General features: G+C 42.1%; 2 protein-coding genes across 5 annotated transcripts in view; both read right to left on the bottom strand.

The window, feature by feature from the left end:
* LOC115160940 (adenylate cyclase type 5) overlaps window positions 1–14,441 on the bottom strand; it is a 162,271-nt gene extending 147,830 nt beyond the window's left edge. For both annotated transcript variants that reach the window (XM_029711502.1, XM_029711503.1), the window contains exon 1: window positions 12,443–14,441. In XM_029711502.1, the coding sequence (XP_029567362.1) occupies window positions 12,443–13,390 (948 nt within the window). In that variant the 5' untranslated portion in view covers window positions 13,391–14,441. The remainder of the gene's footprint in view (window positions 1–12,442) is intronic.
* A 4,961-nt stretch (window positions 14,442–19,402) lies between these two features.
* The window catches only part of LOC115160938 (very-long-chain (3R)-3-hydroxyacyl-CoA dehydratase 2), an 8,587-nt gene continuing 2,332 nt past the window's right edge, over window positions 19,403–25,657 (bottom strand). Inside the window, exons 2-8 of one of the 3 annotated variants that reach the window (XM_029711501.1) lie at window positions 25,368–25,485; window positions 24,356–24,374; window positions 23,674–23,762; window positions 22,949–23,070; window positions 20,732–20,910; window positions 20,219–20,343; window positions 19,403–20,181 (exon numbers count right to left, since the gene is read on the bottom strand). In XM_029711501.1, the coding sequence (XP_029567361.1) occupies window positions 20,264–20,343; window positions 20,732–20,910; window positions 22,949–23,070; window positions 23,674–23,762; window positions 24,356–24,374; window positions 25,368–25,485 (607 nt within the window). In that variant the 3' untranslated portion in view covers window positions 19,403–20,181; window positions 20,219–20,263. Of the gene's footprint in view, window positions 20,344–20,731; window positions 20,911–22,948; window positions 23,071–23,673; window positions 23,763–24,355; window positions 24,375–25,367; window positions 25,486–25,657 lie in introns of all 3 variants that reach the window. The other 2 variants (XM_029711500.1, XM_029711499.1) reach the window with 2 other exon arrangements.

The raw sequence follows: 25,657 nt of genomic DNA, 5'->3' as shown, positions 1-25,657 counted from the left end.
CCTTTCTTGCAAGCTCTAACCCCAACAATCCAGTCATCAATAACAATGTAATACTAAAAATAACAAGGCAAAACAAAAACACACAAGAAATCAAAATAATAAATAAGAATAACACGTGAAAGTAAGTAAGCATATCCATAGAATTGATTGAATAGGGAGGGATTCTACTTCTAAAGCACTAGCCCCTCTCCTGACTACCAACAGAGAGGCTGATGAGGAGGAGCATTATGTGGGAGAGGATAGAGAGACATGAAGTGACAGAATTGTTGACACAGAGGTGAGAAAGGAAAGCAGTGAGGTAGATGCAACAGGAAGGGACTGGCGGGGGAAGGATAAGAGATGGGCATGGTGGTAGGAGGAGAGGTGCTGCTCAGCTGCTGTGTTCATCAGAAAAAGGTCTCCATGTCTACCGGTGTCTCAAAGCATTATACCTGTGCCTCTTTTAAGTCATTATTATTATCCTCTCTTACTTGTGTTTATTCATTGTTTTTCTCCAGCAGGTGTGGACGCAATTCCTCTGTGTATTGATGCAAATCAATGGTGCATCCATCAGTAATGACTAGGCTTAATTATTTCCATGTTGTTCACAATGAAAAGTCAATAAAGGAGGTAAATGAAGTGCTCAATAACGTGTAAAACAAAGGACAAGGTTTGGACAGAGACGCAGCCTCTGCTTGTGTTTTTGGCCATGGAGAAATCTGAAGAGTAGTAGAATAGAATGTAATGGCCAAGGTAGCTAAGAGATCATAATAGATCCTGTTGCATGTGATTTTACGTGGATCAACATTCTACACCTAAAACCCCTGTAATAACAATTAACATGATGCTACAAGCTAAATGAACAAGTAATGATGAATGATCAATTACCAATCACCAATAATCATCGATGATCAATGATGACTGATCACCAGTGTACTGTGTTGGTAATGATGAAGATAAGACAACATCTTTCACTGAGCAGCATCCATACGATTTAAGGGATCAAAGTATTAAAGCAAAAGATCTCCCATATTATCTGATTCTGCCCTCTGTTTATAAGTGTTTTCTCTCTGGCGGTGGTAGTGCACTACCTCCGCCAGTGATGATGAATGATCAATCACGAATCACCAATGATCACCGATGCCAAATCACAGCTGAGGAAACAGGAGGGAGGAGAGACTGATCAGCCCTGACACCTAATGATGGATTTGTCTCTCTGGCGTTTCACTCAATTTGATGTACCGCGTGCATGGGCGGTATTAGAGCCACACACCCAGAGGGGTGACACACACATAGACACGCACACATGAGTGGGAGAGAGCCAGGGAGGTGGGAATTAGAACAGTGCACATGATGACTGACTGAGGCTTGTGATGGTGATAGGCAATTCTTGCATCCATAGCTCTGTCTCTGAATTTGAGAGTGGTTACATTTCTCCAGCCCCATCCTTCAACTTTTTAGCAAAACAGTGGCGGGGAATATGCTTTGTTATTGTTTTCACTGTCGATTGCTCCTTGAAGGGCCACTGCTATCACAACCTTAACCCTTTACACTGATGGAAATTGGCCTATATGGATAGGGCTACATGTAAATGTTTCTTACAGAATAAATATGAAAAGCATATGCATAACCATTTGAATGGGAACAGTTTGGAGGTTATGGGAAAATGTCCTAGACCAAAGGTGAGGACACAACAGTTCACCTGACACAAGACTGAATCCAAACATTACGTTGTTGATGTTATGTGCATTTTACATTTAATGTACTTTCACCTCATTTGTGATAACGAAATCTGAAAATACTCTGGACACATTCAGTAACATGATAACAATATTCCTGGTAAATGTGGGGTAGGTGCAACATAAGACCAACAAATGACAATGGTTTGAGTGAGAGGACTCCAAAGTGTGCACAGTTCTTAAGTCATTTCAATGCACTTTATTGACTCAAAGAAGTGTTCCACTGTCATTTGTTTGTTTTTTGAGCTCTCCTAGCTGTGCCGTTGAGGAACTAGAACAAGCACACTTGTTGTTGTTTTGTTTGGAACACAATGCTGCATCCCCGTCATCACACAATTACTGTTGTTGTTTACGCAATCCAAAAACGCTCCATTATAAATACTAATCTGGGTCATGTGGGCATCATTTGAAAGCTTGTTCTACTACCAACATGACCGTTGAGTTATAAGTTATAAAATACGATATTACAGTGTTAGGCTTTCACAATGCAATTCAGGGAAACGGATCATCATTTTGGTGCGCATAGAAAGGAGTCATGCGTGCATTCAGGTGCGTGTGCTGCTGCAAATGTTCTTCACAATAGACAAACATGGGCTCCTTCTGTTCAGAACAACCCAGGGTCATTTGTCATCTTGTAACTGTACATCAAACATAGTGATTATAAACGTTGACACTGGTTATGACATGAGTTTTATGATATGGAAATGGGAAGTGCACATTTGAACTCATAGGTGTTTGGCTCGCTTGTAGGACATCTAAGCGGTATTATTATAATCCTCAACATCTCGTCTTTCTAAATACATAGAGTCATTTTAACTTACAGCATTTCCCTCACTCAGACAACAAACAATTTGCTTAAGTTGTCCAATAAGCAGGAGGGATGGGGGCAACTTCTTGTCGCACTGAACGGCAACAGCCAAAAACAATACAGCACTGTGAAGCAGGTTACTGTATTTTTTTATTTAACTAGGCAAGTCAGTTAAGAACAGTGGGTTAACTGCCTTGTTCAGGGGCAGAACAACAGATTTTCACCTTGTCAGGGATTCAATGTAGCAACCTTTCGGTTACTGGCCCAACGCTCTAACCACTAGGCTACCTGCCGCCCCTGTTACTGTACAGTCACTGCGTTCCAATTTAGCAATCTTTTTTGTCCCCAAATATACAAGTATGAGTGTAAATGGTTAATGAAACATCTGCAATGGGGACCTGAACAGCATCAGCATTAATTTAAAATACTACAAAGCCCATCTCTCCCTGACTCCCACACACATTACTTCCTGATTGCCCACAGGTCCCCCTATGATAACAGAGACACAATACAGTTGGGGAGGTGGGATGGGAGGTTAAGGTGAGGTAAATCAGATAACACTGAGGTCAGTTGTGTCCCAATTATCTCCATTTGAGGTTCCATCTGAAAGGCTGTAGGCCTCGTCCCAAATGGCACCCAATTTCCTATAAAGTGCACTACTTTTACCAGGGTGCCGGTCATCCCTGCATGTATTGGGAGTGCAGTACACATGAGTCTTTCTATAAATAAGGTGGTCAAAATCTCAAAATGGTTTGATATACATATAAATATGATTTTCTTGCAGCTTCACATGTGTATTTACAGGAATAAAGTCTAGACAGGCACAATGAGACCATAACTCCAACTAGCAACTACAAAACATCTGCATGTCATTCAAAATGTCACAAGAAACATGGACACTGTGTCACACCCTGATCTGTTTCAGCTGTCTTTGTGATTGTCTCCACCCCCCTCCAGGTGTCGCCCATCTTTCCCATTATCCCCTGTGTATGTATACCTCTGTTCTCGGTTTGTCTGTTGCCAGTTCACTTGTTTCGTCAAGCCTACCAGCGGTTTTCCCTCTGTTCCTGTCTCTCGATTGTTCCCGGTGTTGACCATTTCTGCCTGCCCTGAGCCTGCCTGACGTCCTGTACCTTTGCCCCACCTATCTGGATTACTGACCTCTGCCTACCCTGATCCTGAGGCTGCCTGCCGTCCAGTACCTTTGCCCCACCTATCTGGATTACTGACCTCTGCCTACCCTGAGCCTGCCTGCCGTTCTGTACCTTTGCCCCACCTATCTGGATTACTGACCTCTGCCTACCCTGACCCTGACCCTGAGCCTGCCTGCCGTCCTGTACCTTTGCCCCACCTATCTGGATTACTGACCTCTGCCTACCCTGACCCTGAGCCTGCCTGCCATCCAGTACCTTTGCCCCACCTATCTGGATTACTGACCTCTGCCTACCCTGACCCTGAGCCTGCCTGCCGTCCAGTACCTTTGCCCCACCTATATGGATTACTGACCACTACCTGCCCTTGACCTGTCTTTTGCCTTCCCCTGTTGGATTAATAAACTGTTGTTACTTCGACATTGTCTGCATCTGGGTCTTACCTGAAATGTAATAGTACGAACTGGCCATGACTGATCCAGCAGACTCAGGCCATCTGCGTAATGCCATCTCCTCCCAAGGAGCCACCATTGGTAGGCACGAGGAATTGCTTCATGGCCTTACGGAAGGGGTCCAAACGTTGGCTGAACACCATGACCGTACGTTGGACCTTTTGCTGGAGCAATTCCGCGGGCTGTCTGGGAGGCAGACTACCATGGTGGTAATCCCACAGCCCCTCAGTAACTCAGCTGTTAGCAGCGCCGTCTCATCGGTCACTCCACCTTCTCGGGAGCCCCGCTTACCTCCTCCGGAACGCTTCAAAGGAGAGCCGAGCACCTGTCGGGCGTTTCTAGCTCAGTATGCTCTCATCTTTGAGCTTCAAAGCTTCCTTCTCCTCGGATCGTTCACGCAGTCCGGGAGGGCTCTCACCTGGGCTACTGCTGTATGGGAACAACAGCCGACCATATGCGTTAGTCTGGAGGGGTTGCTGGGAGAGGTGAAGAAGGTTTTTGATGCCCCGTCCTCTGGGAGAGAAGCTGCCTGGGAGATAATCCAGCTTCGGCAGGACTTCCGCAGTGGGGCAGACAATGCAGTGGATTTCCACACATTGGCAGCGGAGAGTGCTTGGAACCAGGAAGCACTGTTCAATATGTTCCTGCATGGTGTCTCTGAGGAGGTCAAGGACGAGCTCGCAGCTTGGGAGTTACCTACGAATCTCGATTCCCTCATCGCGTTGACCATCCGTGATGATGGGCAATTACGGGAACAACGGAGGAAGAGGAAATTCAATTTCGCTCGCATGTCCAGGGATTCCACCTCGCCTCCGAGTCATCCCGGAAGTCCCGACGGTCCCGTTGCAGAGAGAACCCGAGGCTTCCCAACCTCCCCCGAGTATCGCCGAAGACGGCCGAGTCACCGCTTCCCGAGCCTATGCAACTAGACAGAGTTGGGCTGTCCCAGCGGAATGGCAATACAGGATCAACACGAAGAGTTGTCTGTATTGCGGGACTCTTAGTCATTTTGTGTCCTTTAAAAGGCCAGGCTCACCGGTAGGAGCGAGTACTCTGGTGGGCCATATGGAGAACTTTTCTGCTTCCCTTGCTGGCACCCCTTTTCGTGCCATTCTGCTGTGGGGAAACCAGTCTAAATCTCCCCCCGGGTCCTCATTGACTTTGGGGCCGATGAGAGCTTTTTGGATTCTTCCCTGGCTTCTGAGCTGAACATCCCCCCTCAGCCCCTCTCCATTCCCATGGATGTTAGAGTGCTGGACGGGCGCTCTATAGGCCAGATCATTCGTAATACCACTCCAATCAACCTACAGGGGTCAGGGAATCACAGCGAGACTATTCAGTTTCTTTTATTTATTTATTTATTTATTTATTTTACCTTTATTTAACTAGGCAAGTCAGTTAAGAACAAATTCTTATTTTCAATGACAGCCTAGGAACAGTGGGTTAACTGCCTTGTTCAGGGCCAGAACGACAGATTTGTACCTTGTCAGCTCAGGGATTCAAACTTGCAACCTTTCAGTTACTAGCCCAATGCTCTAACCACTAGGCTACCCTGCCACCCCAGGGTAGCCCCAGGGTAGCCTGCTCATCAAGTCTCCTCAGATTCTAGTGGTTTTGGGATTCTCCTGGCTCCAGCAACACAATCCCCTCATCAACTGCTCTACTGGTGCCATCATGGGCTGAAGTCCGTTCTGCCACATCCATTGTCTTCCTGGGGGCTCAGAAGGTGCCCTGGACCTCTCCACCATCCCCGCGAAGTACCAGGACCCCCAGGGAGGTGTTCAGCAAGGCCCGGGCCACTTCGCTTCCGCCGCACCAACCCTATGACTGCGGGATTGACCTTCTCCCTAGCACCACGCCGCCCCGGAGACATCTGTACTCTCTGTCGGGACCAGAGACCAAGGCCATGGAGACCTACATTGGGGACTCCCTAGCCTGCCGTCCTGTACCTTTGTCCCACCTATCTGGATTACTGACCTGAGCCTGACTGCCGTCCTGTACCTTTGCCCCACCTATCTGGATTACTGACCTGAGCCTGACTGCCGTCCTGTACCTTTGTCCCACCTATCTGGATTACTGACCTGAGCCTGACTGCCGTCCTGTACCTTTGTCCCACCTATCTGGATTACTGACCTGAGCCTGACTGCCGTCCTGTACCTTTGCCCCACCTATCTGGATTACTGACTCCTGCCTGATCTTGCCCTGTCTTTTGCCTGCCCTTGTTGGATTAATAAACTGTTGTTACTTCGACATTGTCTGCATCTGGGTCTTACCTGAAAGGTGATACATGTTTCTTTGGCATGCCTAGTTGCCAGGTCTTTTTGTGCTTTAGTCAACTTCTCTATCATTTATAGCCATGCTAAACATTCCTGAAGAATGAAAAAGATAAACAACAGCAGTTCTATATGTTTTAATAGTTGATATAATAATATAATACATTGTGTTCTGTCAACAAAATCATTGACAATAATAAAAAACAATAATTAAATAATTATAATCAGTAAACTCTTCAAGCATTGTGTGAGTCTGTCTGAAAACTAGCGATTAAATTCTTGCTTCCTCTGTCCTTGTTTCCTCCACTCCTTGAAAGTGCATAGTTGCCTGAGGGGAGGAAACTTCACTCTTCTCCCCAAATGTGCTTTGAGAGTGAGGCAAGGAATGGGAGAATCTAAACTGCATTTCCTTGATTCCTCGCGTCCTCTCTCCTCACCTCCTTTTCAAAACCCATTGGATAAGAAGGTCAGAGGGGAAGAACCTCTGACCTTCTCATCCAATGGGTTTTGTGATGGAGACGAGAGAGGATACGACGAATCAAGGAAATTAAATTGACATTCTCCCAAGGACAGAGGAAGTAAGTATTTGACAGCTATTAAAGCCCCCATGCAGTCTTTCTAATTGTATTTGTTAAATCATCACTGTATGTCTAATAAATCACTGTGTGTGGTTATTTCATGAAAATAACACCAAAATATATTTGTTATCATTTACTTCCCTGAGCCTCCTTTGGCACTTGAAATGCTCAGTCTTGTGTGGGCATTAGGAAACAAATTTGAAGATCTTTACATACACTAGCTGATAGGATAGTCTAGAGACCACCCCCTTACCCAGATGAACAGTCATTAGTCTATTATAATCAGGTCACATTGTGACATCCTGATTTGGGCCAAAGGTTCCATCCCACCTGAACAGGTTGAAATTCCAGGCATTTTTTTTCAAATACATTATTATTATTTTCACAAATTCAGAGTGTTATTTCGACCTCATAGAAGACCCGGGACGATACCAGTACCGCAATACTCGTTAGTTTCGTGTTGCAAACATCATGTTGTCATCCATAGTCACATGTATTTATTTTCCAAGCTATAGCACACAAAATGTTACATACAGCAGGTTTTTAAAAGACCAAAGAAATATCCTTGCTTCATTCCAGCTAGTTAGATGTGCAACCAGTGACTAACTATTGCTAGGGGAATATCTCTAGTCTTGCAATAGATACTGTTGCTTTGGCGGTATGGCATCATTGAATGAGTTTACCAATGGTTAGTTAGGTAGCTAGGATATATCAGTCAGCTAACCATTTACAGTTACAGCAGTTCATTAATACAGTGAGGGGAAAAAGTATTTGATCCCCTGCTGATTTTGTACGTTTGCCCACTGACAAAGAAAGGATCAGTCTATAATTTTAATGGTAGGTTTATTTGAACAGTGAGAGACAGAATAACAAAACAATCCAGAAAAACGCATGTCAAAAATGTTATAAATTCATTTGCACTTTAATGAGGGAAATAAGTATTTGACCCCTCTGCAAAACATGACTTAGTACTTGGTGGCAAAACCCTTGTTGGCAATCACAGAGGTCAGACATTTCTTGTAGTTGGCCACCAGGTTTGCACACATCTCAGGAGGGATTTTGTCCCACTCCTCTTTGCAGATCTTCTCCAAGTCATTAAGGTTTCGAGGCTGACGTTTGGCAACTCGAACCTTCAGCTCCCTCCACAGATTTTCTATGGGATTAAGGTCTGGAGACTGGCTAGGCCACTCCAGGACCTTAATGTGCTTCTTCTTGAGCCACTCCTTTGTTGCTTTGCCCTTGTGTTTTGGGTCATTGTCATGCTGGAATACCCATCCACGACCCATTTTCAATGCCCTGGCTGAGGGAAGGAGGTTCTCACCCAAGATTTGACGGTACACGGCCCCGTCCATCGTCACTTTGATGTGGTGAAGTTGTCCTGTCCCCTTAGCAGAAAAACACCCCCAAAGCATAATGTTTCCACCTCCATGTTGGACGGTGGGGATGGTGTTCTTGGGGTCATAGGCAGCATCTTGCATGGAGCCCCAGGCCGAGGGAGATTGACAGTTCTTTTGTGTTTCTTCCATTTGCGAATAATCGCACCAACTGTTGTCACCTTCTCACCAAGCTGCTTGGCGATGGTCTTGTAGCCCATTCCAGCCTTGTGTAGGTCTACAATCTTGTCCCTGATATCCTTGGAGAGCTCTTTGGTCTTGACCATGGTGGAGAGTTTGGAATCTGATTGATTGATTGCTTCTGTGGGCAGGTGTCTTTTATACAGGTAACAAGCTGAGATTAGGAGCACTCCCTTTAAGAGTGTGCTCCTAATCTCAGCTCGTTACCTGTAAAAAAGACACCTGGGAGCCAGAAATCTTTCTGATTGAGAGGGGGTCAAATACTTATTTCCCTCATTAAAATGCAAATCAATTTATAACATTTTTGACATGTGTTTTTCTGTATTTTTTTGTTGTTATTCTGTCTCTCACTGTTCAAATAAACCTACCATTAAAATTATAGACTGATCATTTCTTTGTCAGTGGGCAAACGTACAAACGATCAAATACTTTTTTCCCTCACTGTAAGTCAACAGCAATATTCAGGAATTTCACAGGATCAAGTTCAATGTGTAATTAAATTGTCAATTATTAGTATATGATGTAAAGACAAACATCAGCATCATAAATGTAAGGAAAGAAGGGTAGTGTTTTACGTCACACGATTTTTGCCAAATCTGTGAAGACTCCAAGCATGAGAAATGGTTTAAACATTTGATTAAACTCATGAATTATACTGAATGTATCTATGTTCCCCCTTCATATCCTAATGTTTTCATATGAAAAGGCAAATTATTATGAATTACTTTGTAACAGCTCCAAACAGTTGTCCACTACAAGAAATGCTCACTGGTACCCTAATTTTTAGAAAGACCCACATACAACACAATGCCACCATCTCGAGCCGAGCCTCAGTCATTATGTTCAAGTTGTTTTATGCCTATTCATGGGAGCACTCCTGATACAAGCATCATCTTGGGATCTCACATAAACATACAGCTCAACAGTGGAGGCCTGCTGGGACCTACAGTATATAAACAGGGCGAGATCTGATATGCTAAAAACAACAGGATCGTGAGGAAGAGAAACAATTACAACAGCCTGTTCCCACACACTCATCTCAAAAAGAGCCTATTTTCACAGAAAATGCAATTAGATATAGGGTCACATGTCTGTATCACAAACACTCTCTGACCAATATAATCAAAGTTTCAAAAAAGAAAAATAAAGGTGATTAGAATGATCCATTCTAGCCTATGGGAAAGAGGCGGTATTGTGTGGAGTTTTGCTTTTGAGTTATTTATTTTTTTCCACAGTTCAATAATTCATTTACAAGCCCTTAAACTTCAATGGTGGACTGATGCACGGTTTCCATTACCCAGATTTTTAAAGCAGAAGTTCTTGGGAAGAGCCCATTGTTAGGGCAGATGTTTATAAGTAGTACAGGGACTGGTAAACACAGTGAGCGAGAGAACAAGCCAGAAAATGACAAAGTAAGAGAGAGAGAGAGAGAGAGAGAGAGAGAGAGAGAGAGAGAGAGAAAGAACACAGCCAAGCGAAATAGGGCACAACGACACGCACAATGGGTCACCAGGCCATTGTGTTTGAGGTTTGGTAGGGCACCGTGAAGTCATCCTTTTTCTTTTTAAATACTTTTTCTATCTTTTTTTCTGTAACTGTGTGTACAATATTGTATTTAAGTATGTCTTTCCAGAAAAGGCTTTAGTTTAGTATCCTTTTACTTTCAAATGTTCCTTTTACTAAGATAAACTGAGATTAAGAACTGCCGGTCCAAAGGCATTTACCAGTGTGCATTCCAAATGGCCCTGCTCAAAAGTAGTGCATTATATAGGGAATTGTGCCATTTGGGATGTACCCCTAGTTTCCCTGAATAGTTTTTGGGATCCTACATACAGAGCACAATTTCATGTTTGGCCTTGGAGAGGGGCTCTCAAACACAAGCTCCTTCTGGCATTGTAATAGACATTATGAGTTTGATTCCACTCTTTGAATAAAATGACAAATGTAGGCCTATTGGGATGTGCTGCTTCTTTATAACAGACCTCACTATTTAATGGAGCTATATGTGACAAGTTGTAGCGATGGGACAAGACTGTAACTACCAATTGGATACCATGAAATTGGACACATTATAATAATAATAATACAAAATAATTAAGAAAATGTCCTTAAAATATCTACAGTAATAGTGAATAAATCGTTTTTCACAATATTTTTTTTTTTTTATGTATTGAGACCACACAAAAATGCATTCTAATGGTGCAGCCTCATTATTGGTCAACAAAAGACTGACCATCTCTTGTTGTCAAATTGACTGGGGCCAGCAAATCTCTTGTTGTCAAATTGACTGGGGCCAGCAAATGGCAAGTGTCAAATATCTACAAATCGCTCAGCCCCCAGTCAATTTGACAACAAGAGATTTTCTGGTCCCAGTCAATTTCACAACAAGAGATCATCTGTCTTTTGTTGAGTTGGTCCCATGTGGCTCAGTTGGTAGAGCACGGCACTTGCAATGCCAGGGTTGTGGGTTTGATTCCCATGGGGGATCAGTATGAACCAATATGAAAATGTATGCACTAAATAAAAATAAAGTTCAGCATATTCAGGTATTATCAAATCATGTGCCAGAACAAGAAATCAGTTGACAAAGGATAAAACTCCTTCATGAATCTCACAGGAACTCCACAAATGGTAAGACAGTAAGTCGCTTTGGATAAGAGCGCATGTTAAATGACAAAAAATGTGGACCAATAAAAAGGCTGCACCATTAGAATGCAAAATAAAATGTTTTGGGGAAATTGAGTAACACTATATGTCCACTATTACTGTAAATAAAAATGTTACATATAGCTCCTTTAACTGTGTATTTTTTTTCTTACCTCAAATGTGTAGGATTATAAACATCCTAAGTAATTTAAGTGGCAAATTTCCCTCCCTCTGACACAATAAATATAAGCCTAGTTTATTGGAATGCAATTCACATTTAAAATAAGACACAAGTGATGATTGCATCTATCATAAACTGATATGACCATAAAAACGCAGAATGATAACCAAGAGGGGAATGAGAGATGACATGCATTAACTTCTACAAATCAAGAGCCCAGCTCTGGTGGTGAAAGGTTCTAAAACTAATCACATAGAGTCAGGGGGCTCAACATGTTATTAACATATAACACAATAAAACCAAACAGCCTAGAATTGTTGTTTTTCCTTTACAAAATATCTATAACAAAATAACCCCATGTTTCCAACCCAATTCTTCTCAAGTGTACAAACCCTAAACCGTCAACAACACTGTCACTTCAAGAGGATGTCCATCTGTGGCACTTCCATTCTGACCCATAATTCTAGAACATCTTCTAGAACAGTTATTTTACCTAAATTCTTACATTCTTAAAACTTCCGTTTTACCCAGTGAGCTCTGATTTCCTTCTTAGAAGTGTTTTTCCTCTCTCTAATATATTAAATGGATGCTTTTACTACTGGTCTTCTCCATGATAACAACTAGGGAACTGAGCAATGGTCAATCGAGACCGTTTCCATAGTAACAAGCATCAGCAGCATCTCAAGACAAACTCGGCACCTTTATCAGTCAGTCACTGTCCGATGAAAAGGCATTGGATGTGTGAAATGTACAATAGAGCACAGTAAAAATGAGTAATGCAAACATGAGAGAGAGACATTATGGTGTTCATTTCCTAATGAGTAGTATCCTAGGCTAGGTAAATTGTGAGAATTAGAATTATATACAATAAAATACGCTTTTGACTCAGCAAGTTTTATCCAAACAGGCCACTTCTCACTTGATGGAATGTCCCTCCAAAAATCCATCTTTATACTTTATTTGGTAGACTCATCCATGCGTGAAGTTACTATAAAAGTTATTAATTTATGAATGCTTAATACATGCGTAGGCTAATAAAAACGTTATAAAACAGGACCTACCTGCTTCCATATAAAGGCATCCCTTTCGTTTAACTTCCAAGACACGGCCACATGGATGGTAGACAGTATAACTCCAGTGATAACCGCAGCCCGCATCCGAACCGGGAGCAGCGTGTAGATGACATGGATAAAGAACACCGTCCACCAAATTCCCTCAGAAGCACTTTGCGGCTGCACAAGCAGCACCCCGATCACTTGTACAACCAGCACGACTAGAATGACCACATAACAGACTATCCACATGTGGTCCTGATGAAACCCGTTCCGATTGCACACCACCATCAATATGAGGATAAGTAAGATGGCCAAGGAAAAGACCACCACGTAAGTTATCCTGCATACTCCCCCCGCGCAATGGAATGTCAGCATGACCGCGCACACGAGCACCAAAACGGCCATGAGCATGGTCAAACTGCTCTGGTTGAGCCGGAAAAAGTAACGCTGGTACAGCCTCTCCAACTTCTCCGATTGGAATTTCTTGGATCTGAAAATCTGCATCGCGCTGCTGCAGCACGCAACCATGGAAAGGTGAACTTCAGGCATGAGTTCCTCCTCGGGTTTGGAACCCTTCACTCTCCGGTCGTCCAAGCCCAACTCCACCGATTTGGGTCTCACTTCCCCGGCTCCATCTGCGTGCCTTGGGGAAGATCGGTTGTTGTTTCGGCTCTCTTCCCCAGTCCCATGCTCTTGCCACGCAGATCTAGACCTAAAACTGACCCTGCTAACCGTTGTCGTGGCTCGTCCTGGTCCGGGCTGCTGGTCGGGATCATCATCTCCTTCCCTCCATCTGCTGTTCGACCGGGCGAGTTTTTTGCTCGGAGATCTAGCCGAGTATGGACATCCGTTTGCAATAGACTCAGACTCGCCCCAAGCAGATCTGAGCTCAGTCCCTCCCCTCGGCCCAGGCGCACCGACTCCGGGCGGGCTCACACTGTTAGATCGGGACATTATATTTATCAGATAAAAGTCAAAGAAAAAAGCAACACACAGGACCACACACGTGCCTGCTTATAGTCTCCTTTAAAAGCAAAATTCGCACAAATGTACTGTTCTTGTTACAATGTTGTTACATTGTCACAATGTTCTCTTAAATGACAGGTCTATGACATTCCTGAGAAATCCGTGATTACTGAATTCAGAGGATGATGAAGTCAATTAAATGTGTCCAGTTAAATGTCCATTATGATAGGGAAAATGTATGTCCATGATACTTTTGAAAATGTGACGCATAGGCCTATTGATGACTGGGGATAACTTTGGCCGCAGATGGTAAAATGCTCTTGAAAATCACTTAAAAACAATTAAATTAGACGTCATCTGGGACATATGCTGTAACAACAAACACATCTCTAGTGTCGAATACATTTCCAGGAGGACTTCGTTTTACATCATTCATTATAATCCAAATATAAACTCTGTATGCAGAAATGTTGTTAATTATAGGCCAAGGCCATGGAATGAAAAGACTATACAACTCCTATAGTTGGCCATACCAACATCTATCATGCTGTGAATCTGTAATACCTCCCCAAGCACTTGATGTAAAATGAATTATAAGAAAAAACGTGATGATGTGGGGGACAATCCCATGTCGACGTCAACGCTACATCAGTTGAGCGTCTCCTTCAGGGCTAGAACTGAACCTGTGCATCTCATTGCAGCCTTGTCGATGCTTGGTTGGTTACATCCTAATTGCGAAACCGTCACATCCCGACCCTCACGCGCTTTCATTGACCAGCGGAGGAGAGAAAGACTCGACGTTTAAACACACACAAAAGCCAGAGCATCCTCCAAAAACGTTTCTCCGCGGTATTATTACTGCATCTGTATGTCAAACTCTGGCCAGAATTAACGAGCTGTCACGACCACATAACAGCTGACCACCAGCGACTGCACACAAAATCCCTGAAGACTCAATCTGGTGTTGATCCATACGATTCATGCAGCACACATCACCCAACGTTACCACCGCGTTTGGTCCTAGTTCAACCCCTTTTTGGATTCCTGCGACGTCGAATAACACAACAGACTGACCAGAAGAAGAAACAATTCTGAGCGTACTCCCAGTGGGCTATGATAGGGAGTCATGCATTGTACGCTATTGATCAGGCAGGCATAATCGGACGGTTTATTACCATTGCTGGTTGCTGTTGGGTTTTCATTCAACCAAGTCTGATTCCCAAAATCAGCCGTTTGCTCATTCCCATTGGATATGCGAGAGTATGACTTTCACTTTAAAGCTTTTCATTGGCTTTCGACCGTGTCAGTTGGAGATGCGACTCCTGCGCGTTCTCCCCCGCATTTGGATGAATGGGCGGGTCTGTGATCACAGCTGGACCTCAAACGCAAACGATTAACCCCTAAAGTTCTGCTGAACCCACATGTATTCTATTTGGTGTGGTATATTGACATGTAAATCGAAAGACCTAATTGATTGCATGGGTGTTACTTCTGCCACTCTGGTAACTGAGGGACAGTTTCCATTTTTAAGGTCTAAACTTGGGCCTGGAGGAGACTGCTATGCATTTCAAATGAAATCAAATTGTATGGATCACATACACATATTTAGCAGATGTTATTGCAGGTGTAGCGAAATATTTGATCCTGTTGACAGCCCTGTTCCTTGCAAGTCAATGTAATTATTGAGTCAATGGTCAAGGTATTTGTTGAGTTGGTAAGATATTGGTAAGCTGAGCATTATGGTGGGCAAATCTTTATTCTAGGGTTTGTTATGATAGTGTAATGACTATCCGGGTCTGTTCTCTCTGTTACAAACAGCTATGTGTACTCGGGGGGTTCTACTGAGAGGAGCTCTCTGGCACATGTATAGCTCTATCTCTTCTATATGGCATTAGAAAACCAGGAAGCCAAGATCCCAACTCCACCAAGTCACAATTGTATATATCCTATGTTCTTTGTCTTTGATCACCTGATAAACCAATTGCATGAATTACAACCAGGAGAGACAATATGCTACTGTGTCAACTATCTATATCGTGTTGCAGGCAGTGCGTCCTGAGAACAGCTTGTTCTAGATGTGGCCATTTTATTTTATAAGCCTTGTAATGACACTGGCTGTGTGTCAATTTACGTATTATTTAACCTAACCTCTTGAAAGTTGGATAGTGTATCTGTTTCCCTTGCCAGGGACAGTACATTCTGGAAACAAGCGTAACAGGATCACTGAAACACACACAATAGGAGAAACATGATCACTGGGTTCAACATAAGAGAAAGGCATTATGGCATACAGTATCCCTGCCTTTGTTGGTGAGCAAAACAAAAGGCTTAGAACAAAACAAACACAAACACACACTGTAGGTAAGTGCACCGTGCCTGGGATGTGTCTTTTCCACAACCTTACTCTCATGGCTGTCATTCAAGCATAAAAAACGACATACACCATTCATTCTAATGGTTCATGATAAACAGTTCTATCAGTTACAGTGAGGTCCAAAAGTATTTGGACAGTGACACATTTGTTGTTGTATTGGCTCTGTGGCTGTTTGTGCGTCTGTATTTTTCTCACTCATCATTATTCACCATTCATTCAGGGCTATCCGTAATCATGGTAGCATCCACATTAATGTAGAAGTATTTCAAAACATATCTATTCTTATTTACAATAAAAGTGACTCCAAAATGACACAATACATTACTTACCATTCATTTCTATTGGGCACAAAAAAATCTGAAACAAAACCAAAACAAACAGTAAATGTTTCCAACAAGTTTGTAGAGTCACAAGCTTGATGTAATCATTACGTGCTATGAATATGGGACAAAATACTAAACTTTTTACTACTTTAATACACATATAAGTGAATTTGTCCCAATACTTTTGGTCCCCTAAAATGGGGGGGACTATGTACAACAAGTTCTGTAATTTCTTAACGGTTCACCCGATATGGATGAAAATACCCTCAAATTAAAGCTGTCAGTCTGCAACTTAACTTCATAGTCATTGTATCATTTCAAATCCAAAGTGCTGGAGTACAGAACCAAAACAACCAAAAATGTCTCACTATCCCGATACTTTTGGAGCTCATTGTATATTACTGTAGGAATCACAGTGAGGATTAAACCTGTATTCAATGGGGATTCAGGAAATGTGAGACTCCCCCCACGTCTTTCATTGGAAACCGATGCCTTTGCATGTACCTGGATATACCAAAAATACAGAGACCCTGGCCTGCATGCAGCATCAGCATGTGTTTCTGTCCTCTGTGTTGATGTATGGGGTCGTGGTTTTCTATTGGGAATAAGGTCAGTATTGAACAACAAGAATCTGATTTATGGGATCAAATTATTTTGCAAATGTGTGTCGTTCAGTCCTTGAGCAGTTCTTGTCTATTGATGTTCTGTATTATGTCATGTTTCATGTTTTATGTGGACTCGAGGAAGAGTAACTGCTGCTTCAGAAACCGCTAATTGGGATCCTAATAAAATACTAAACACAGTCATCCACACCTGCATTGGCACCTGCAAAAAATGTACTGAATAAAGGTATTTACCAAGGGTGAAAGGGTCCAACTTTAGCATACATAGCTTTGGTGTAGAACACTACTGCCATCATGTGAGAGGTAAAATAACACACTTAAGAAACAGACTGTAGGGACAGACAGACAGACAGACAGGCAGGCAGACAGACAGACAGACAGACAGACAGACAGACAGACAGACAGACAGACAGACAGACAGACAGACAGACACAACACAAGTACACTAATTGGATCATAGAAGTCCATATAGACGTAGATCATCAAAACAATAATCAAAAATACAGAGAAAAAACAGGAAATCTCTTTTGCTTCCATGTTAAGTTTATTGTAAATATATAGTTATATAACTAATCATACTTATACAAAGTCTGCTGGTCCCATGCAAAACATTTTTTATCAAAAAGATCAACATACTGTAGTTTTGTTTAGTAGAACCAGTGTATGGAGTAGTATTGTGGCATGCTTTTTCCATACTGTAAGTTATACCAAAGTATCATCACTTTGAATGATAATGGACGTTTATTTCCTCCTACATGCAATTTTGCAGAGTTGCACTCCTGCCTCTCACAGGAGTTCCCAATAATCCTGGCCATGCTTACAAAACATCCTCCGATACCGTAGGCCCAGGGGAATGTTAAATCAAGTTAGTTGGGATGATGGGTGGTTGTTGATGCACTAAAGCCATCTTCAGTTCACCTTGCTAGCTCATCTCTTTCATAAGAGTGTAGACTACATGTGAGGCCAACAAAAAACAGAAACATAGGATCTCAACAATTATCAGGACAACAGGACATTTTAAGAATGGGAGGGAAACAAACACTATTTAAGGGAAGAATCCCATGCAAAGTTTAGGCCTTTCACAGCGTAATTCAGGATATAATAAACATACCGTTACACATCCCAAAGAGCATCAGGGCAATACCAGTCTCAGGCAACTCCTGATCAATGTCTAAAACTGCATGCAGTGAGATGCAGTCCCACAGACATGGAAGCAAAAGGGTGATCACTACTCAAACACAACACAACCTCAACACTTTCTAGTAAGCTAAAGTCCACAAAATGTAGTTTGTCTTTCACATTGGTTCTACAACAATTTATTAGTCAAAACGAGAATCACATTCTTTGAGTTTTCAGTGTTAATGCAGTGCAGCTACTGTTTATATCCACATTGATAACCGTTAAGGTTTTACATTGTACTCATATGCAAAATGTTTTCTTAGTTACCTTCTCCTGAGTCAGAGGTGGACGAAAACTCTGAACCACACACACGCAAACGCCTGACTCTCTACATTATTAGATTTAAAGAGCCAGTCCGCAGTTGAAACATTAACAAAGCAGGCACCCCACCACTGTTTTGGTAAAAAGCTGAGGAATGGAGAAATGTAACAACTTTCAAATTCATAGACAGAGCTATGGATACAAGGACTGATCCATGATATCAAAATGATGTTATGAGTTTATAAAGTGTGTTTATATTTCTATATTTTTTCCAAATATTGGAGTAAACCAAGCTTATATTTTGGGTTCTGACGGGGTACAACTTGAACTAAGCTCATAAGGATAAGTTATATTCTTCAAGAAACAATAGGTATACATCTTTAATTTATAAGTAAAAAATAAATGTAGCAACTGCAGATTGCCTCTTTAAGTCATTAGAAATGCAGGACTACAAGCTCTCTAATCTAATGGACTCCAGTGTCCATGCAAGCTTCCTGTTTATATATATATATATATTTTAAATGTAACCTTTATTTAACTAGGCAAGTCAGTTAAGAAGAAATTCTTATTTACAATAACGGTCTACACCGGCCAAACCTGGACGACGCTGGGCCAATTGTGCGCCGCCCTATGTCCCATAGGGACAATCACGGCCTGGATTCGAACCAGGGTGTCTGTAGTGGCGCCTCTAGCACTGAGATGCAGTGCCTTAGACCGCTGCACCACTCGGGAGCCCAGTGTCTGACAGTGCATGTCCTGGCACCCTACTGTAGTTCAGAACAAACAGTCAATAAATAAAGTGTGAGTATTGGCTCATTGGTGGTTAACTCTTCAACATGTTTTCCAGGCAATGTCCACCAGTGTCTTGGTCCAACATCACACCAAGACAATTTGAGAACCACCTTAAGTTTAAAGCTTGAGTAAATAAATGAATTCCCTCAGAAAATACACACAAGAAAGCAAAGTAACTGTACAACTGGTTCGCTTATCGACGTACTATCCACTCTAGGTCATGGAGGCCTACCCCTACTTCAAACAAAGAGTTACAAATCAATAACCAACCCACAATCAACATAATATGATTCTAAAGAAACCCAAATGGTCCCAATTCTTAACTAATATTGTCAACACAAAAAATCCAAAACATTTCAGCAAAAAGCGATCTTATGACAATAAGCACTGAATTACTGCAGTTAGTTGAGTATTTGAAAACAGGTATTTGAAAATAAAACTATGTAAGCACAGAATAAAGAAAAGCTTTATTACACCAAATGGAATGTGACCAGAAGTTCTGCAGGTGAAAAAACTAGTCGCAGAAATAAATTACTTAAACAACAGGCATAGTCCTCCGTTGAGAGTCAGACAAATATGGAACCCTCCATCCATCCATCCTAACAAAGGACAACTATTCATTTGAGCACAAAGCATGGTAGCATCCCAAATGACACTATTCCCTAAATAGTGTACTATATAGGGAATAGGCTTCCATTTGGGATGCAGCCCATGATAGAATAGAATGGGGGGGGTGTTCTAGTGTTTGTCTTCTACTGAATAATGAGAGAAGAGGGCATTGATTGTATCAGTGCATTCAGCACATTATGACCAGAGTCACAGGCAACAGCACAGCATTCTGCTGCCTCTCAAAGGGGCCAGTGCAATGGACCTGGATCCTCATCACATTTACAAAACAGTTTAAGTAGCATTTTGATAACATGGTAACTGCATTTAAATACAAAGAAAACGAAAAGCAGTTTGTATATTGTAAATGACAAGAGCATCTTAATAGCCAGGCAACAGCCCAAAACCGAACCAACTGATTAGCAAGAACCACGGTTAGATCGATCATCCCCATTCCCCATGTTATTTTCTGGATCTGAAAAAGAGTTGAGTTTCTTGGTATTTCAACAAGCAGACATATTTAATTGGTCAGGCATGTTTTTTCTTTTTTTTTTTTTTAAACGTTATCTCGTCTTTTTCCTCTCCTCCCCGTGGCATGATGTGATCAGTCTGCCAAGACTCCTCCCCGTGGCATGATGTGATCAGTCTGCCAAGACTCCTCCCCGTGGCATGATGTGATCAGTCTGCCGTGTGTTTGCTGTGTTTACTCTGTTTTGTACTCTTCCACGTGGGCCAGGACTTTCTTTCTCTGACGCATCATGTGGAAGTAGAGCTGGGGAAACACTGGAGAAACACCGGGAGGACAACATAGTCAGATAAAAAAAAACAAGCAACCATAGAATCATATGCAGAATTAAGTATAGACACCGTATAACATTTATGAGCCATTTCACAACATTTAAAAAGCCCACATCTAGACAAGCAAGCACTAAGTGCAAGGCAGAGCATTAGAATTCACAGCGCAAAGCATCTTACAGTGAATTGTAATGCTCTACTTTGCACTTAGCGCTTGCTTGTCTAGATGTTAGCTTTTTGTAATTCATGAAATGCATCTCCCCTACATACTCAGTCCAACACATCACTGACGTACTACTGAAATAGTAAATCAGTGATGTATTGTAGCGAGTAGGAAGGGGAGATGCAATGTGGCGAGAGAGAGAAAGAGACTTACGTGGAATGTAGGAGACCATAGTGAGGATGAGGAAGGTGTAGTAGTCGAAGGAGAAGTTGTACTTGTTAGGTAGAGTGACAGAGTAGAGACCTGTCTTCTGCACATAGGGCAGGGCTGCATAGATGGTCAGCAGCTCACCTGTCACACCCATAGGATACAGGACTAGGAAGAATGTGTACCTGGAGATAGGATGGAATGAGTAAATTTCAATATGGACATGTACAATATCCAGATTGCAAGAGGCTGCAATATCACTACTGCAGCTAATTTGTTCTGCTGAATTTCAATTCATGATGCCAGTGGTGGTGGCCCAGATCTTGGGCTGCATGTTGTTTGGGCAACTGCATGTTCTAATAGGGACTGGGGAAGCATGTTCTGATAGAAAACTACTCCTCCCAGGCGTGTCCATTTATTCATAAACAATGTTTCTATATGATATTTTGTCCATATCGTGCAGCCCTTCTACCTGTTATGTACCACAAACTGTCTTTATAAAGTCAACTGAAGGTGAAAAGAGTGAAGCACCACAACATTGGCTGACATTAGAAGAATCATCATAATTTGCTACCAGGCAACAAACGGTCCTCCCCAATGAGTAGGCCTTTGTTGAAGACTTTGTTGCCATGGTTGAGACTGAGAAAACACATTATGGAGGGAGTGTCGTACACGCCCAGGTTACTTTACATACAGCCCTATATAACTCTGTTATGAACATATACAGTGCCTTCATAAAGTATTCATACCCCTTGACGTATTCCACATTTTGTTGTTTTCACCCACAATACCCCATAATGCCAAAGTGAAAACATGTTCTTAGAAAATTCAGGCTGTAACAGAACAAAATGTAGAATAAGTCGGTATGACTACTTCCTGAAGGCACTATATAATGACAGCAGGAATGGCATAACAATTTTTTTAAAGAGGGTGCGGGAATAAAATCATTTTTTTTTTTACTAGATATCTTCTTATAATTTCTGACGTTTGGTAGGCTATTTGTTTGTCAACTTGTCTAGGCCTATAATAACTAGAAGGCAACTCTTCTGTCATTATATGTTGCCCTAGAACAGGGTTACCCAACCCTCTCCTCGGGGCCCCCACAGACGTTTAACTTTTTTTTTTAACCCTAAAAACTGGCACACCTGATTCGATGGGTCAAAGCCTTGATGATTTGTCAAGACTAATTGAATCAGGTGTGCCAGTTTATGGTTAAAACTAAAATGTGAAACGTCTGAGGGGGGCCATAAAAGACTAAATAAAGCCTAACTCACCACAGCAATGACATAAATCGATAGAATGAACGCATCAATAATCTAATTGACATCAACAAAGTCCTCTCTCTTATGTCTGCTTATCTCACGGAGGGAGGACGTTTAGGGACCGGGGAGAAAATGCAATAACTCTGAAACAGCTAAAAGATTTTCAGTGGAAGATTCCCAAATGACATCAGTTTGACCGGCTATAAGGAAATGAAAGATGTGAAAACAATCCAACATGTTTCTGATAAGATTTCAGTTCATATTAGATACATATTTTATGTGCTGTGAGCTTTCATGTCGCTGAAAAGATAGGTTTATACATGGTTCTTAACCGCGCAGTCACATTCTCTCAAGATGCTCGCACCCCTACTTCCACCGTCTCAGAATGACAGAGACTCTAGTGTAAAGCATCAAAGAACTTCCCCATCGTTAATACCAACCGACATGGCGGTATGTCTCATACATTGACAGTGAATAAATAGAGGGCTGTGTACAGTATTTAAACCCACACATTAAATGATCAGGTGAAAATTACATAAAATTGTACAGGTAAAATGTCAGCCTTCCGCATCTGCTGTGGAAGGTGACAGAACTACAGCTGTGTTTGTCAGACCATGACACCATAAAAAAAGGGGTTAAATAGGTCCCCCCCAAAAAGAAATTATATATCTATCTATCTATATCTATACATACATACACACACACACACACACACACACACACACACACACACACTACCAGTTAAAAGTATAGTCCATAGAAACACATTAAATAACATTTATTTAAAAAAACAGTAAACAAATAAATCATAAGGAATAAGGTTTTGAAGTGTCTGTCCTATATCTATAACCCCCTTTTTGAATTTAACACACAAAGTAATTCTACAGCACTTCTTTCCAATGTGAAGTGAGTGCCTCTCTCATTCAGTTGGTCAGCAGGAGGAGCGGGGAGCTTTTCTTACCGTGCCCATTTGATGAGGTAGGGCAGGTGGTTGAGCAGACTGAAGGTGTAGAAGGAGTAGCGGATGATCTCTGTGATGGTCCAGGCCGATACGAAGAGCAGGACACTGTCTTCACTCTGGACCTGGGATCAGACAGGACAAACAGACAGGGGTGAGACTGGGCAGACAATTCAAAGCTAGCATGCAGTAGTTTGTAGTAGATTCATTCAACTGGAAGACCGAGGGGTTATAGCAGAACCGTGCAGTTTGTTGCACCATCTATACTACGCTGTAACTCTGCATGTCATGCCGCATGACAGGCAAAGAGAAAGAGAATTGTAAACACAAGATTTTAAAGCAAAAGTCAGTCCCTGTAAATTAACATAGTTTCAAATACTCACAAACACACATATGCAGTAGAGCGTTTCAGACCTTACAAACATGTTAGTGTTATTCACCCTGTTGGCTTCAAGCATGTTCACTATTTCAGGCTCACAGACCGTAGCGCATCAGCAAGTCTCTTTCTTTGGGATGAAGACAACATCTAGGGGCATTGATCCCCTGAAACCATTACCACATATTATAAAGTTTGAATATTTGTTACTGTCTCACTCCGTAATATTTTAGTGCTGGTTCATCCTGATATTCCAACAGATCAAACAAACTAAACTTATCTGGAAAATAAATGGCTAGTTCCATAATTGGTGAATGGGGGGGCTGAATGATTCGATGAAGAAGAGATGTACCTCTCGTACGCTGTGTGTCACAGCCCAGGTGAGGAAGACCCGAGACAACACCTGGAACCCTGTTAGAACCACAGAGGATGGAACGATCCCTGGAGCAGGAGAACACAGCATGATCATCACATTAGAAGATATGTACTGTATCACCTCAAAACACAGCTTTACCACTTCCCAACGCAGCGATACTGAGCAAAATACATGACAAGAAAAGAGAACACATCATATTTTCAATTTGTGCAAAAGTATGTCAAGTGTTGGACTATTCATTCATAGACAGCTTACAAAAGCTGATATAAGATAGCAAAAAATATAGCACACCAATTCCAGTTAAAAAATTCACTGTATTACACTGACTAAGCTGTGGGCTACATGTGTGTAGTGTCTAGGTTTGTCCAGCAGAGGGCAGCACATGTCCAGACAGACAGAGACAGACAGCTGCCATAATGAAGGTCAGGGTTAGCCTCAAATCCCAGATAATTAGTGGACTGTGTACCGGGAGTGCAACGACCACAATGGAGCAGGGCCATGCTCGTTATCACATTAGCACCATCAGGCCAGGCTTATCTTAGCAGCCTGGAAAGGCTATCTCTATCTGAGGCAATGGCTCTCAGTAGGGCTTATGTCCACATGACCGGTAGAGACCACGCAACTTTGACCATGAGAAGAGGGAGGAACTTCAACTTACCCACTGCACAGTGCAATATCTGAACAGAAATACAAATAAAAACAGCATAAACAACACAGTCACACCATATGGTCAGTGTAAATACTTTATGCAATTAATTGTTTCTCCACACAGATTTTCAGTACATGAGTTTGAGACGAAGTGACTTTTTTTTATGTATGCAATTATAAACTCTGATCTCACAGCTGATTCATATTGCTCTTTAGTGAATCAAGGTTAAATATAGCAATAAGATGTAGTCTGTCAATCCTATGATAGTGGATATGTACACCAAGACAGTTCATTCTACTGGTCAATCCTATGATAGTGGATATGTACACCAAGACAGTTCATTCTACTGGTCAATCCTATGATAGTGGATATGTACACCAAGACAGTTCATTCTACTGGTCAATCCTATGATAGTGGATATGTACACCAAGACAGTTCATTCTACTGGTTAAGGACTAGATAAAAGCCAGTGCACTAGAAATGCCCAGTGTTTAAAGGTGTTTTTATGAATGGAGGGAGTTGGAATAAGAGCAACATGTAGACTGAGCTTGGGTTACACTAGGCCTAATCCCTCTCTCTGTGTTACAGTGTGGCTGGAGAGGATCACACTAACACCCTACTAGGCCTCTGTGCTGTCTGTAAGTAGCACAGAGGTGGGAGCGGGGGAAGGCCAAGGCCAGTCATGGTGGAGGAGTTTCTATTTAAAAATACAACAGTGCTGTGTGCTTGAACATTCCTGCCATTAAGTTGTATTCATACAGTAGGGGACTTACCAAATGCACCACACACAGAGAACGATAAGGGGCTGTCCTGTTAAGTGCTCTGAATAAAAGCCCAGATTTTGTTCAGTAGGGAGAAAACGTTTTTGTAAGGAAGGGGGCTCTACCTAAACTTGTCAAATAAGAAAAAGTATACAGATTTCCATTTTCTGTTGCATAATATTTTACTAGTGTACCTAATGAACATGACCCAGGTCTGACCCTGAGGCCCTACAACAGAGACTTGGCCTACATCCACTCACCTCTAATAGTGCACCGGTCTGGAAAAACTTCAGGGGTTTCTCTATAGAGAAGTACAGGCCGTGGTAGCTGCCTCTGACAAGGTAGGCCCGCACCAGGCCCACAGCAATGACCAGCCAGCTGGAAGAACACACACATTTCATGTTTATTTCAGTTATTTAGCCAGGATAGTCTACTCAGTAACATCTGCCACTATTTTCCAGGGAGTTCTGGGTGGAAATACATTTCTGGTATCAAATAATAGCCTCAGTTTACTCTTAGAAGACAGGGTAAAGCAAAACAGTCCAACCAC

Source organism: Salmo trutta, chromosome 24 (genome assembly GCF_901001165.1).
Source record: "Salmo trutta chromosome 24, fSalTru1.1, whole genome shotgun sequence".
In the NCBI taxonomy this organism is placed as follows: Eukaryota; Metazoa; Chordata; class Actinopteri; order Salmoniformes; family Salmonidae; genus Salmo; species Salmo trutta.
This window is presented reverse-complemented; position numbering and strand designations above follow the sequence as displayed.